The sequence below is a fragment of the Taudactylus pleione genome, unplaced genomic scaffold (assembly GCF_031769625.1).
Source record: "Taudactylus pleione unplaced genomic scaffold, aTauple2 ptg000201l, whole genome shotgun sequence".
Taxonomy (NCBI): domain Eukaryota; kingdom Metazoa; phylum Chordata; class Amphibia; order Anura; family Myobatrachidae; genus Taudactylus; species Taudactylus pleione.
This window is the reverse complement of record NW_028284603.1, coordinates 43,704,121-43,721,035: the sequence shown is the minus strand read 5'-3', so window position 1 is coordinate 43,721,035 and position 16,915 is coordinate 43,704,121. Positions and strand designations below refer to the sequence as shown.

Sequence of the window (16,915 nt, the reverse complement as noted above, 5' to 3'; positions counted from 1 at the left end):
GCATTCTAACTGTTAAAGATCTATATATTGATCAACACCTCCCCTTTCAGACAGAAGAGCAAATTACCGCGTCAAACATTTCAACCCGGTAATTTGCTGATCAACACGGGTAATTTTTCTGTCTGAAAGGGTCAACCTGGGTCAAAAATCCTGGGACATCAACCCAGGAATTTACCAGGGTTGGAGACACAGGGTCAACTTGGGTTGAAAACCCTTTCAGACAGAAGAAATACCCATGTTAATCAGCAAATTACCAAGTTGAAATGTTTGACCCGGTAATTTGCTCTTCTGTCTGAAGGGGGGTACAGGCAGGGACTAACAAAACAACTCGGCATGCAAATGCCGGGATTTCGGCTTTTTCCTGTCTGAAAGTGGTATAAGACATTTCAACAGCTTCAAGACCAATACACTATCCCTAAGAATGATTTTTACAAATAAGACACTGGGTGCTATCCAATTCCTCTTTAGCAAAACCCCTCTCTCTCCCACCACCATACATAATGTCTAAATTTCACTCTCTGTGTCATAAAGGTGGTATATCGATGTGGTACGGAATGCTTATGTCCCCATTAGAAGATAAAAAGCTTTCCATACAAACCAAGCAGGAGACAGAACTTAAAATATCCATAACAGATGAGGACTGGATTATATTATTTTCAAATATCTTTAAAATGTCAAAATACCTGAACCACACTGAAATGATGTTTAAACTAATACACGGCCTATACCATACTCCAGATATATTTTTTATTCTATCGCCTGAGACTTCTAAATTTTGCTGGAGAAATTGCCGTTCCGAGGGCACACTTCTACATATTTTTTGGTCTTGTCCTCTAATCAGTTCTCTTTGGACAGATTTTTTTAAGTTAATTACTCAGGTCACTGCGGAGGGTCTACCACAACTTCTGGAAATTGCTCTTTTACATTATTTCCCTCTATCAGTACAAGCCTACAACAAATATGTTATTTTATGTATTTTTATAGCTACAGGAGCGTCCTTAGCACAATATTGGAAAATATCTAATCAACCTCTTTTATCCAAAATAAGGCCTAATGTCCAAAAAGTTTTGAAATGGAATTTGCTCTTCTGTCTGAAGGGGGGTACAGGCAGAGACTGACAAAACAACTCTGCATGCAAATGCCGGGTAAAAGTACTCCACTTCCACCTCATCCCCATTCATTAAATGGCGCCCGTGATCTGATTTTCTAATTTCTTATTAAATATCTCTCCTCATTCCCATTTAGTGGTATATTTAATCCCAAATATTTTTCTTGAGCTATTCTTTATCTTTGTGTACGTTCTTATTCTTTTTATTTTAACCTCCCTCTTCCTCCTCTCTCCCTCTGTGTTTCCCTCATCCTTTTTTCTTTTGTGTTATATATTGTATTGCAGATTGTGGAATCTTACTATTCATGTTTACTGTGTATGATCTGCAATTTTTTTTTTTTTTCTTTATAATAAAAAGTTACTATTTGAGTAAAAAAAAAGTTGTTTGTTAAAGTATCCTTTATTGTGCTATATGGAATTCTGTATGAGCTGGGGAAGGAGTAGGTGAAGGTAAATTGTCTTTAACTCATCAGTGCTGAGGACGCGTGGGACTCGTCCTGCACATATAGCTGAAAATTGGTAAGGATGAGTCCCACTTGTCCTTAATGCACATGAGGTGGTACTAGAAAAACAAGATATTTACAGATCCACCACCGGCATTTACTAGAGGCCAGGGAAGGAGGAGGACCATAAAGACATAATCGAAGTGGTGCACAAATATGTCAGTGAGCGCACCAGTACTCAACCACTGCACTACAAAAAAACATACAGAACAAGGGGGTGATGGGAGGACACAATCTCCCAAATCCTGGCACCTACACAATATAGGTGCCCGCGTATGCCCATCTTCAGTCTGTCCTTAACTGATGTGCACGTCAATTTCCTCTCTCATTGCCCTTCTTCGCCATAGGCTCACTATACCATTCAGAATCAAATGCAGACTAATCTCACCCACATACAAAGCTCTAAACCTGAACCTCACCGCTCCTCTCTATATTACCAGCCTCATTTGATTATATACTCAGTTATGTCACTCACTCTTAAGACTAAAACAATAAGACAAATATTGGTTCAACCCACAAAATGTCTATCTCCATTGAGCCTTATTAGCAAAGGACAAAACAGCCACGGTGCAGTATACAAAAGCCTGTTTGGCAGTGCTGTGTGTTTAAAACTGATGCTATGGGACATACTGTAACTATTATAGTATTATATCTTGCTATGCACTGATCACTGCAGCTGTGTAGGTGGGGACTGTGGGCCTGATTTAGAGATGGAAACGAATGCTGCCGCCGCTGCTGCTCCGTCTGTACGCAGTGGAATATGCAAATATCGCGGATACCTAGATTTGCCCACCAGCGACTTTGCAAATCACAGACGCGGCATTGGTCGCAGATCCGCGGGAACTGAGACGCCGGAACCATGTTTTTTGCGGATGGGGTTGCAGTTGCAGTCTCCGACATGCCCGGGAAAACAATACACCTGCATTTTTGCCAACACACCCCTGTTACATCATCCAAATGCTCCCTGACAGTCAGTCAATTAGAAAATAGTCACTGCGATCGCAGACAGTAATGTAACGTGATGTATGCACAGTGCGACCCAGACGCATGTACAGACCAGCAATAATCACTGCATAAAGCTCAGTATTGTGCCCATCTCTGAATCACTGCATAAACCTCAGTATTGTGCCCATCTCTGAATCACTGCATAAACCTCAGTATTGTGCCCATCTCTGTGACAGCGAGTTCAAACCTGGAAGCACATCAGTGTGAAGCAGCTGCACTCTTACTCACTGCCAGACTGTAGCTTCTGCGGAGCGAGAGAGCCACCTCGCTGCTATCCTCACAGAGACTCTTACAACACTGAGAGGTATGGCATCAATACAAAGAGAACGCATTGATGATAATAATTGGTAGCTGCTTCTGATTGGTCATTCTCTTTATCCCTCCTGCCAATACTACAACAATTCTTATTATTATGGATGCTGCTATCTTATCAAATTATTTATTTCATATTTGCAATTGTTCTGCAGCACTAAAGCAGATTGCTATTTATATTTTTAAAGAGGACAACAGATGTTTGTATTTAATTGAACCTAATTAGGATGCTTATTTTGTATTTGCATCTGTATTTAAGTTTATTTTACATGGTAAATGAGACTTTAGTACTTATTGATAGCACTATCCAGACACAGACTGTTATACATAGCACATATGCTTCCCTTGCTGAGCTGGGCGCATCTTCGGATGCATAATGCGCAAAATGTTTTTATTGAGGCGCATTCAAATACTGTGTTTTTGTCTTAAAATAGGTCCAACACTACAGGAGCCCAGTCTGCTATGTAAATTAGGGCCACAGTGTAGGTTAGGGGTACATTTATATGTTATGTGAATGTGTATGTGTATTCTCCCTGTGCTTGCGTGGGTTTCCTCCGGTTACTCCGGCTTCCTCCCACATTCCAAAAATTTACCGGTAGGTTATTTGACTCCCAACAAAAATTATCCCTAGTGTGTATGTGTGTGCGCATGTGATAGGGAATATAGATTGTAAGCTCCACTGGGGCAGGGACTGATGTGAATGGGCAAATCTTCTCTGTATAGCGCTGTGGAATATGTGTGCACTATATAAATAACTGGTAATAAATAAATAATAGTCTTGAGACATTAAGGTAAAAGCCACATTCCCCCCGTTTTCCTACCGGTAGGCATGCTGAAAGAGATTACTCTCACAGCAAGCTAATGACCACATGAATCGCTGTATCATCATCTTACATTTACAATGGAAACACGTACCCACACTGGACAGACTTTCATAGTGCTCATCTCTGCCTTCTGTTACATTGCTCAGGAAGTGGTTGCTGGACAATCTCATCGGCTTCCCAGTCACAACATCCTTGAAAATATAGATGTGTTATGTTTAATTATAGAAAGCTTATAAATGTGATTTTTTGTTTTCCTTATGTGTGCATCATTCCACAATCTAAGGCCCTGATTCAGACCCACTCGCGAGCGGCTGTCCGCTCGCAAGTGGGTCGATGTTCTGCACTGAGCATGCGCACGACGGAGGGAGCTCCGTCGTGCGCATGCGCCAGACGCGACGAGCGAAGGACTTTCCTTCGCTCGTTGTTTCTGATCAAAGGGGGCGTGCTGTCGATGTTGATTGACAGCACGCCCCCTTTGGTGGGCGTGCCGGGGGCGTGCCTCCCTGACGGGGGCGTTCCTATGGGAACGCCTCCCGTCAGAATCCGGCCCACTGACATCACTAGTGATGTCAGTGGGAGTGATTTTGGCTCTGATAGAGCCAAAATCACTCCGGGCCTTGCGGTTGAAAACCTCAACCGCAGGCTCCGGCTCGCAGTTTCGATGGGCGCGATGGTCAAGACCATCGTGGCCATCAAACTGCACGCTCGTATAGGCTGTGGGTGGTGACCCACAGCTATACGAGCGTCCAGGAGGACGCTCCATAGTTATGGAGGCCGGCCCTCATTCAGAGCGTGCGCTCTGCTCAGAGCGTACGGCTCTGAATGAGGGCCTAAGTCCCCTGTTCCACAGAGCATTGGAGCAAGTCCAGGAGTGTGAGGTAGGATCAGAAGCTCCTAGGCCCTGGACATATGGAATACATACGATTTATCGCTGGCCGCATGGCCGGCGGTTCTAATCCCGACAGCGGCATCCCGGCAAAGGAGGAAATCCTGATCGTTAAAGGTAAGTATTTACTAACCTAATTCTACCCCCTAATTTAAACCCTCCCGTAGGGGTGCCTAACCCTAACCTCCCCCCCAAGTGCCTAACCCTAATCCCCCCTTCCCCGCCGCCTAAACTCTAAGTCCCCCGGGGGTGCTTGACCCTAATCCCCCCTTCCCCTAGCCTAAACGTAACCTCCCGGGGGAGGGTGGGGTGCCTAACCTTAAGTCCCCCCCAGGAACCCTAAACCTAACCACCCCCCCCCCACGTGGATATCCGTGGCCGGCTTACCTTCCGATTGGTGGGTAAAATGACAGGCGTCGGGATTTCGACGCCTGTCGTTTAGCCCTTGCCGGGATTAGACAGTCGGGAAGCCGGCGGTCGGGATTCCGTTCATTGGCTTCCGGACATATACTGTATGTACATTTTGCACTTATTAAACTGGATATTGTATGTAATTCAATATTAGTAATTAACACTATAGATTATCTATAGCAGTGATTCCCAAACTTAGTTCTCAGGGACCTCTAATAGTGCATGGTTTCCAGATCTCCTAGTTGGTGCACAGCTGTATTCATTACTGGCGGACACATATTGAAATGTCAGGGGGGGTTGTATTTGGTAAACAGAACGATAGGGAAAACACAGACGAATAATACTGAAAACACAGGCACTGATGCAGTACATATGGAGCAGGGGGTCAGTAATAAACTTACAGATGAGTGGATGGAGCACAATACAGAGCATACGTATATATGTATTGTGGCAAAGAACATGACTCATTCCCTGGAACACAGAGTAGACAGGGGTAAAGATGTTGCTGTTCCCTGTTGGATACCTTTAAAACACAGCTGCACCATATGGCTCTCATTGCTATGTGTGTGTGTGGGTGGAGCATAAAGGATTGTGGGATTCAGGGGGAGGGGCTTCTGACACGTGATAGAGATGTGGTAATGTTAGCTCAGTGCTAGGGAGCCCTATATGCTGTTTGGGAGATGTGATGATATAAAAGCCATCTGACAAGTGCAACTGCTATCATGAGTGTATCTTTGTAAGGAGAATCTTACAGTATGTATATATGCACATACATATAAATAAATATCCCCACCAAACCCTATATATACACACACAAAACTCAAACAGGCGAAAAGTGACGTCAGTTTTGGGGAAATCAGCCTGACACCCCCCAAAAGATGCACTGACATTGGGGATCACTATAGTTACCCCTGAATAGCTCTGCTGAAGGTATTTTGGGTATTTAAATGATCTCAATAGCTGCTATTTAGCATCTTTGCATAAGAGGTGAAGAATAGCATTAAGCAATATTTTTTCATTAAAATAACTAGTCCCAGCAAATTTGTGGTGCATGAAAATGGGTGCTTACATATTTTAAAGTTGTTAAATTGAAGTTTTATAAAACATAAAAAATCCACCTTCCGCAAACACCTGCAATCCAAAAAAACACCTGGGGCATACTTGGGGATCCCCCTGGAGTCTATTTCGTTAGTTTTTAACTTTGTCCCCCAACTTTGTTTTTTTCCGTCCCCAAAACGAAAGTGTGTTGTAAAGTATTTATTTTTATTTTTTTCTTGACACAGGGTGCAGGGGGGTTTTCAGAAGGGTGCACCCCAAACCCCCAATTCTGTACTTTTTTTTGATCCCTATTCAGAGGCGAATCTTTTTCGCCTATTCCAATGCATTGACTTTCCGCACTGGCGAAAAGTCTTTGGAATTGAATACGGGGATACGTTTTTGCGAGAACTTTTCGCCGAAAACGGCTTATCGCGGCTAATTGAATATGGCCCTAAATCTGATAGGATCATTATAGCACATCACAGTGATTTTGGGGTCACATATCATCATAGCGTTTGTGCTCAGTATTAGAGTTGTATAACTTTAGTTCTTTATCTTAACTGGGAGAGATTTTTATTTTGGTAAAATAGTATTTTGTGTGTGTGTGCCCAGATTACATAGAAAATGTATACATGTCAATATTGCCATGATAAAGCTTACTGCTGGTGATGTACATACGTGTTACTGACCTTGTCTGTTACTAAAACATAATTTAGCCTCAAACTGACTTCATAACCATCTTCATGCATCGTTGCTGAAATAATCTGCAATAGAAAGATAAGAGAGCAATTGTAATTAGGCCTTAAATGTAATAAATTATCTGCTTGAAGTTTCTTAGAAGTAACGTGGTCTATTACCATTATTTATGGTTTGGTGCTTATAAAAAGGCACTGTGACAAAGGCTGTATTGCAGTACACCAATGGATTACAGTATTATTAATCTATTGGAAAATAAATTGGGCATTAAACAGTATACAAAGTACCAAATACACAACGTATACAGATCAAAGACAGTTCTCCCCACAATACACAACTCCCGTCACTCAGTCATGGCACCCTCGATATAAGCTACACTTCCACCAGGGATGTCAGTAGGAACCCAGCAGTGAACTATGGGCCTGATTCAGAACTGTACGCAATCCCGAGGGTTCGCTTAAAACTCCGATGTTTGATGAAATGCACAAGCGCAGGGTCTGTAATGTGCACGTGCAGATCTCCTTCTGTGAGCTCGCTTGCAGTGCCCGGATGTTGCGGCCTGATTTACAGGGGCGGCATCAGGCAAACAGGGGTCCCGTGTTGGCCCATTTTTTGGGCGTGTTGAAGCCAGTGGCTGCGTCCTTGTACGCAGCTTCACTGGCTCCAGCTGAGTGAAAGCACCAGCCATCCTGAGTAACCTGAAGCTTATTCAGATGACTGATGGTCACGCGGATGTTCCAATGCTGCATCTTTCGGATGCAGCAGTGGATCACAGAAGCTTACTTCTGTACGGTGGTGATGGCTGAAGGGACATATAGATGTAAACGGCTTAGTGCATAATGACAGCATTTGTGTCTATTTAATCCAAATTACAAGATTTATTTTTTTTCTAACAAAAACTGAATTGAGTCCAGTTTTTTAGGAATCAAATTGAATGCTTCAAACATTTGAAAAATATTTCAATTGTGATATAGGGGGAAATGGAATAGCCTGCAAGATGCAGCATCAGCATAAATCCTGTCTGATGTCATAAAGCATCAATAATTTAAAAGGCAAACCAGGTTGGTTTTGCCTTGTAAATTATTGCCGCTGTACGATATTTATGAACAATAACGTTCAACGATAAATCGTTAATTTTATATCTGTCAGTGTGTACACCCAATATCGTTTGTTTTGCACTACAGAAAGTTCAAGGGAAATCGTTCGGCGATATCATCAGTTGTGCAGATCGTACCATGTGTATGCAGCATTAGACATTAGGCAGCTGATGTCTGCATCTCGCAGGCTGTTACACTCTCCCCATAGAGTTACATTCGTCTCCACAGGTGTTCCCAACAGGGACCATGAAACATGTATGCATTTGTACATCTTTAGTGAACTTTATTTGTATAGTATATGCAAATGCCACTAGCTTCAATAGTGTCTATGAAATAGGAATATATATATATATATATATATATATATATACACACACACACACATACACACAGTCAGGTGCATAAATATTGGGACATTGACAGAATGTTCATATTTTGGCCTCTATTGACCACCACAATGGCTTTGAAAAGAAACAAACAAGATGTGCTGCAACTGCAGACTTTCAGATTTAATTTGAGGGTAATTACATCCAAATCAGGTGAACGGTGTAGGAATTACAACAGTTTCAATATGTGCCTCCCACTAGGGATTATAAATGCTAATCCTCAAGTACAGGTGATTTGATCTATTTTACTCGGTTGGTAAGTATTTCACATGTTCCAACAGAGAGAAATCGGGAACACTTGTTAAGTTGGTCAGACTGGAGTTGAGAACGAACCCCTGGGATAGAAGTATTAGAGGCAATGTAATAGGGCACAAGTTTGCAAAAACGGTTATATTTTTATAGGCAAAACCACTTTGGTTATAGCTATCAACAATTGTCATACATCCTGCGGCACAATCCCACAAAAATTTGCACTTCTGCAAACCCGAACCCTATTTTATTCTCCTGATACAGAATATAGACTCAGAAGTCACATTTGTTAGAATAAAGAACCACCAATTAAATATCCAAACCAGGTTCAAATTGACTGCGGTTAGTATCATTAGTTGTACACAAGTTTCATAGACACAGTAAAGTAAAGCCTACAGTTGTGCACAAAACAAGAATCATAAAACCACAATTAATATCTTCTCCAGAACCAATTAACATGTAAAAGTTCCTCTCTAGCAGTGTAATAATTAGTATTACAAAACACAGTTTCAAACCCAGCCTGTTGCTTATAGAATACTGCTTTGAGAAGGAGTCTCAGTCCAGTATAAAAAATTATATTATACAAAGGATGAAAAAGCATATAAGTCCTCATTTGGAGCTGGATTTGTACGTATCTTAGCCTTGCGGCCTCTTATGCCTGGATAGGTGAAAAAGGAATGGGTAATTGTAAATGGAAAACTGATGAGGCATACCCCCAATTATGTTTTTTAGGAGGCTTTTGTTTTGAAGGGTACCGGAGGTCTGGTGTAAAGATAAGTATCTAGTAACTTCTGATTGGCTGCTTGCATATTGACCCCTCCAGCTGGTGATACTTCATTCATTAGCGTTGCAGCTATATTATATCAAGTCATAAAGTCACATTACTTATTTGTCATTTCTGGAATACTGCAGGAAAAAAAAGATTCCCATTTTATTTATAAAGTGATAAACAATAGATGTGAGGATGTTCATATTTCATTCAATTTTATATGGAAAAATCAACACTTATTGGCAATATACTAATCTCTCTTATATAATCTCTAAAATACTAATCTCTCTTCTTGTGTAGATGACATTTTTTTTTACATTATATTGCGTATGAATATGGTAATGAGCAACATGCTATGAAGGGGAATGCAACGGCAAATTTATGGACTCCCATGAAACGGCATTTAAACGGTCAGACATGCATGCGTTTTTGTAACCACTCCCCTTTACCACCCCCAAACGCTGACTACCTGTCACTCGCTTTGCGAATGGTTCCTCTGTACGAGTTTAATCACAATGCAACCTCTGCACTTGTGCAGTGCGGCTTTCTCACAATAGAAAACAATTGCTCCATCTTCGAAAATAACGGCTTTGCGAAAGTCACTGAATCAGGCCCTATCTCCCTATGGCTTCAGATCAGAGTTATCCGTTTATGCATATACTGTGGTATGTTTGCCCCGATACCATTCAAGATTTTCCAAAACAAATATCTCCTTCCTCATTTTCTCCACTCTTCTTATATGTTGATTAAGGGATTTATTCTGTCGTAAATCAAATCCAATGTTTTGAGGGCTTTAGTGCCATCTGAGCGGTTTTGTACTTATAATCCTGATTGACAAGAACCATCGTCCCCCTCTATCATTCTGTATTTGTGAATCATCGTGATCTTTTGGAGCCTATTGAACTTACTTGGGAGGGGCCTCGTTGGACAGGGAGGAATGGTTGTATATCCACCATTGCTAAGTCTTCTATAAGTCTGGCTATTAAAGAAAATTCTTATGAGCTCTATACTCGATGGTACATGGTACCTACTAAATCCTTGTTATTTTCCCCCAGGCGTAAAATGTATGTTGGCGTCAATGTGAGCTCAGTACTTACTGTATATGCACATTTGGTGGGAGTGTTCGTCTCTTGCAGTGTTTTGGAGTTGGGTCATGTCCCTCATTGCTGGGGTCACCTCACTCCATTTTACACCTGACCCCCTCCTGCTGTTACAGTGGTTATTAATAGAGTCTGGTTTGTGGCATCCATGGACTATATTACCGGTCTCCTTCATGAATAAGTACGCTCCTTACACAAGGATCTAGGCGCAGTGTAATCTGTTCCATAATATGCCCATCCCCAAAACTTTTATGGTCTTTCTTTCCTTTTATTCTCATCCTATCTGCACTTCCTCCCCCATCCACTCGCTGGCTAGTTTTCCTCTCCTACCTTCCACTGTGCTACCCTTTCCTTAGCTTCCCCCTTAATCACTGAACATTTCTGTAGTCTTATGCTTGCCAGTTTGACCTCCCATTTTCTGTTTGCTGTTGAGTCTCTTTCCTTAGCTGTGATTCTTTCTCGCCTTAGGGGTTTTTGGTGTACTATGGTTTTAGATCAACTGTTATTACATTGTTGTTTTATTGTAATCTGCTACCAAATATAAAATCTATAAAAAACAATCAAACATGTTTTATAAGTGTAATGCATATAAGTCGGTACACTTTATGGCTAAGCTACATTGTATGATATGACAGGACCCTGATAACATTGATACACGTAGGTAGGTAAGTTGTCATACTTAGACACTATACCACACTAAGCTGCACTGTTATGTAATACGTCCTTACTTACTCTTCCCATCCGAGGTTTTCCGATTAAAGCCTTAAAATCGGAGTCATTCTGTGTGTAGCAACGCAGGTGAGCGCAAATATGATCCAGCTGCTGCCTCCAATAGCCTGCAAAAGTGTGGTCATATTATTAAATAATGATTACTTTAGCTGATAACAATCTATTTATATAAAGCAGAAACTACACTGTGCAACTAAAGGGCATATTCAATTAGCCACAAAAAGTCCCGTACTTTTCGCATGCCAGACTTTATGCCGACATAGCTGGTTTTGCATGCGAAAAAGTAACGCGCTCGTCCCCGCTTATCCCCGTATTCAATTCGAAAGCGGTGAAAATGGGACCTGGCGAATTCGGACCTGCCGAAAAGTGCTGTCAGATTTGGAAAAATCAGGCTGACACCCCCCAAAAGATGTACTGACATTGGGGATCACTATAGATACCCCCAAATAGGCCTGCTGAAGGTATTTGGGGTACTTAAATGCTCTCAATAGCTGCTAATTAGCGTCTTCGCAGAAGTGGTGAAGAATAGCATTTAGCAGTTTTTTTTGCAGAAAATAAGTAGCCCCAGCAAATTTGGGGTACACGAAAATGAGTGCTAGCATATTTTAAGTTGTTAAAGTGAAGTTTAAAATAAAACGTAAAAGATCCACCTGCAGCAAACACCTGCAATCTTAAAAACACCTGGGGCATACTTGGGGACCCCCCTGGAGTCTATTTAGCTAGTTTTTAAGTTTGTCCCCCAACTTTGTTTTTTTTGCCCCCAAAATGAAAGTACATTTTTTTGGGGTCTTAAGTTTTTTTTTTTTTTACTTTTATTGACACAGTTTACCTTTGGGGGCCTGTCCCAAGGGTGCAGGGTGGTTTCTGCAAGTTTGCACCCCAAAATCCCAATTCTGCCCTTTTTTTCAAGTGGTTTCCTAGGCGAATCTTTTGCGCCTATTCCAATGCATTGAGTTTCCGCACTGGCGAAAAGTCTGGAATTGAATATGGGGATAAGTTTTCGCCTGGCGAAATGAGGTCACCAGTGAAAACTTTTCGCCGAAAACGGCTTATCGCGACTAATTGAATATGCTCCTAAGGCCTCTATTGTCTGTTACAGAAAGACATTGGGCCAAATGTAATAGGGTGAGAGTTTAAAAAATGTGAGAGCTTAGCAGTAACCTCTCACACTATTACATTGGTCGAGTTTTATCTTCAAAATGTGAAAACATCTGAATGAAAGTTTAAATCGTGAGAGTTTTTGGAATGTTCTCGGACTCGGTTACATTGGCCGAGTATAAAATGTGTGAGAGTTTACTCTCACATTTTCTAAACTCTCACCCTATTACATTTGGCCCATTATCTCCTATAAACCAATATAATGTATACACCTGCCATTTCTAAACTATGTTCTGATGGTTCTGTAATGTTTTACCGGAAACCCCGCACTTGTCTCCTTTATTTAGCAGTAATCAGCCCAGGTTATAATACTGGTACACGCTACTCATCTAATTCTGCTTTTTTATTTATTACTTTTTAACACATTATCAAGTTGATGATGACAGATGGAGTATCTTACTTAGCTCCAGGTCACATAGATATGCTAGCCCTGTATCTTCATACGTCTGCATCTATATATTGTATTTGAGTAACACAAATTTTAAATACACTTAAACTGTAATGCTATAGCCTCTAAATGAGTCCCTAAATAGATAGCAAAAGCAAACTCCTGATTCCCATAGGACAGTAAATAACCACAGAGGCTAACAATCCATTTGTGGGGAAAAGAGCATGTTCTGTCTGGGACTTACTAAACCTGTAATAATATATGTATGCTTCACACATAATGAATGTCTCACCTCGGCCTGGACTGATTGCTGTAACAAGGGGTTTGCGATCACTCATTTTCTCCTTCTTTTCCTTCTCGGACAACAATTCCAGTTCCTTCTTCTCCATGAGTTTGCTGGATGGGTAAAATAACCCGACTGTCTGGGTCCCTTTGTCCATTTTCTCTGTATATAGTCTTGGGTCAGGCAATGAGACTGATAAAGGCTGCCAAGAAGCACGACCATCTACATCCTATAATAAGACGTTGGGGAACATGTAAGACCATTTTCCCTTTTTATCATCAATTAGGAATTGTTCACATACACTTTGCAATGGTAATTTCAGGGATTACACAATGCTTTTAAAGTTGTTTTATTATACTAGTTATTTCCCATGGTGAAATTGCTTCTGCCAACATTTTTTTATTTGAGATGTTCTAGTTGTATTGCTTTGCATAGGGGCACTGTTGAGGGAGTTGCCCACGTGGCTAGCAGCGTTATACAGACTGGTGGCAGCAGCGCCATCACCCACCACTGTCACTGTGTGCCCTGTGCACAGACTACTATGTAGCCTATCCTATTCTAAGTGAACACGGGCCCAAAGCACCTCCCCCTCCACCCCTTACCGGCCACGCGCATGGTGCCACACCTATCTCTTGCATTGATGATGTCAATATATTTTGTGTTTGTTATTGCTCAGCTTTAACTTGACGGATCAAGATGAAACAAAGGGCCTGATTCAGAGCCGGACGCAATTAGCGCTCGCTCGTCCAGAAAATAGGGGTGGCTATTCAAATCAACCGTTCACTCTTTGCGGTCTGTTCACGCCTCTAGGTCTGAACGAGCGAACAAAACTTGCGGTCGTTTTTTGAAAAAATACGCCCCCTGGCCGCTCACATCCTACGTCATGTCCGCTATTTATTAGATTAATCGAGTACATCGAACAGGGTATGAACTGCTCGCTATTCTTGGGGTTGGTTTTTGCTACCACAATTTTGCGAGCAGTTCTGGCTATAAAATAACCCAGTGACGTGGTCAATGACGCTGCTGTTTTAATTATGCACACCCATAAAACGCCCGTTTTGACCTTTAAGCACGCCTGCGTTCGGATCTCCACTCCCCGTTTTCTAGCACCTTCCCCCGTTACCACCCACATACGCCTACTCCTGTCACTCAAATTATCAGGCATTCGCTATTTTGCGAGCACATGAATTTCGACCACACTGACTGGTTCGCGCATGCGTATAACGATCCGTACGCATGCGCAGTTGGGCAAACATTGCGCGAACGAGCGGCCGCTTAAGAGCGGCTCTGAATCAGGCCCAAAGTGCAGGTTATTTCTGGAGTCTGTCTGTTTGTTTGGACTGATCTCAAGAACCACTGGACAGATTTTGATGCAATTTTCACTATTCTATAGAGCATTTGTCCAGAAATGTTTAAGTGTATAAAACATTAATGTATGACAAAAGGGAGCCAAGCAGTGACGATTTGAGTGAAGCAAGTCAATGAAAAAACGGGTGTCCCATCGCTTTCTTGGCTTATGCTGCCTAAACCGTTAAAGATATATCACAACAACAATGGACTTTGGCCCTAATTCAGAGCCGCTCGCTAGATGTGATCGCTCACATCCAGCGTATGCAAATTTTTCAATGTGACAACATGGGAAGCGATCGCTCGCCAAGGCATAAGCACACACTTTGGCTGTGCGAGCGATCGCTCTGTGTATGCTGACACCCATTAGCCTATGTTGAGATGCCCACTAGCGCATGTCATCTCCAGGAAGTGTATTAAAACACTGGTACATCGAGCACCATCGGTAGCGAACACAGCTCTTGTGGTTGCCTTACCCTGCCGCAAGCATTGCGAGGACTTCAGTGTAAAAATCAGGCATGTGACGTGCACTATGACGCTGCCTGTTAATTATGCACGCCTTAAAAACGGCGTTGAAACACACAGGTACGCCTGCGTTCGCACCTCCACACCCCCGTTATTAGTGGCCTGCCCCTGTTACCACCCACAAACGGCCTCTCCTGCCACTCATTTCACTGGGCTGTCTTTGCTGGGCGAGCGAGCGGGCTGCGATCGCATAGAGTAGTTCGCGCACGCACAGAACGAAGCATGCGCGTACGCAAACCATCGGTATGTTTGCGAGCGCACAGCGCTAGCGAGCGGGTCTGAATGAGGTCCTTTATTTTATACCATGTACAGACTGATAGCCCTGTTTACTGATACAAAATTTCAGTTTTTCCCTTTTTTTACCCCTCCTAATTAATTTATGTGAAAAACAATTATTTAATTTCAAACGAGTCCAATTCCCAGTAAGGGGTATATTTACTAGAGTGCAAGTTTTTAGAAGTGGAGATGTTGCCCATAGCAACAAATCAGATTGTAATTAACAGTTATCCAGCAACTTCTAGAAGATAATAGCTAGAATTTGATTGGTTGCTATAAGCAACATCTCCACTTCTAAAAAATCTTCACTTTAGTAAATAAACCCTAAGAGTCTGCTTTGGCATAACAGTAAATAAAGCACAGGGACAGACACTTAACGTGGCTGGAGCTGACCTAAGTGGAAACTGCTTTTCTCATGTACAACTATTACATCTTCTTGCTTTGACGTCAGAAGGAAAAACGACTAATGTTGTCTACAAGGCAATCTTATAAGATCTCAGTTAAAAGACACAAACACTGTAAATTCAAAATTTACCCCGTACGAAGCCAGGGTGGGTCGCTAGTTAGTGTATAAATTATATATATATATATACACACACAAACAAACACACACACACACACACACACATATATATTAGGGATGTGCAGGCTTGGATAGGTTCGAGTTTGCACGCCGTTCGGATTTTTCCCTCCAAAAAAACGGAACTCAGAAAGAGGCAAAACGTCATCTTGCATGGACAAACATCATCATTCCTGGACAAAGGGAAAAATCCGAACTCGGCGTGCAAACTCGAACCTATCCAAGCCTGCACATCCCTAATATATATAAATATATATATATATATATATATATATATATATATACACACTGCTCAAAAAAATACAGGGAACACTTAAACAACACAATGTAACTCCAAGTCATTCACACTTCTGTGAAATCAAACTGTCCACTTAGGAAGCAACATTGATTGACATGCGGTTGTGCAAATGGAATAGACAACAGGTGGAAATTATAGGCAATTAGCAAGACACCCCCAATAAAGGAGTGGTTCTGCAGGTGGTGACCACAGACCACTTCTCAGTTCCTATGCTTTTTGGCTGATGTTTTGGTCACTTTTGAATGCTGGCGGTGCTTTCACTCTAGTGGTAGCATGAGACGGAGTCTACAACCCACACAAGTGGCTCAGGTAGTGCAACTCATCCAGGATGGCACATCAATGGGAGCTGTGGCAAGAAGGTTTGCTGTGTCTGTCAGCGTAGTGTCCAGAGCATGGAGGTGCTACCAAGAGACAGACCAGTAAATCAGGAGACGTGGAGGAGGCCAACAACCCAGCAGCAGGACCGCTACCTCTGCCTTTGTGCAAGGAGGAACAGAAGGAGTACTGCCAGAGCCCTGCAAAATGACCTCCAGCAGGCCACAAATGTGCATGTGTCTGCTCAAACAATCAGAAACAGACTCCATGAGGGTGGTATGAGGGCCCGACGTCCCCAGGTGGGGGTTGTGCTTACAGCCCAACACTGTGCAGGACATTTGGCATTTGCCAGAGAACACCAAGATTGGCAAATTCGCCACTGGCGCCCTGTGCTCTTCACAAATGAAAGCAGGTTCACACTGAGCACATGTGACAGACGTGACAGAGTCTGGAGACGTCAAGGAGAACGTTCTGCCTGCAACATCCTCCAGCATGACAGGTTTGGCAGTGGGTCAGTAATGGTGTGGGGTGGCATTTCTTTGGGGGGCCGCACAGCCCTCTATGTGCTCAATAGAGGTAGCCTGACTGCCATTAGGTACCGAGATGAGATCCTCAGACCCCTTGTGAGACCA

General features: G+C 42.3%; 1 protein-coding gene across 3 annotated transcripts in view; it reads right to left on the bottom strand.

Annotated features, from left to right (window-relative positions):
- The window catches only part of DZANK1 (double zinc ribbon and ankyrin repeat domains 1), a 67,034-nt gene that overhangs the window by 22,360 nt on the left and 27,759 nt on the right, over positions 1 to 16,915 (bottom strand). For all 3 annotated transcript variants that reach the window (XM_088477578.1, XM_088477577.1, XM_088477579.1), the window contains 4 exons: positions 12,952 to 13,171; positions 11,117 to 11,220; positions 6,777 to 6,851; positions 3,844 to 3,943 (listed from right to left, as the gene is read on the bottom strand). In XM_088477578.1, coding sequence (XP_088333704.1) covers positions 3,844 to 3,943; positions 6,777 to 6,851; positions 11,117 to 11,220; positions 12,952 to 13,171 — 499 coding nt within the window. The remainder of the gene's footprint in view (positions 1 to 3,843; positions 3,944 to 6,776; positions 6,852 to 11,116; positions 11,221 to 12,951; positions 13,172 to 16,915) is intronic.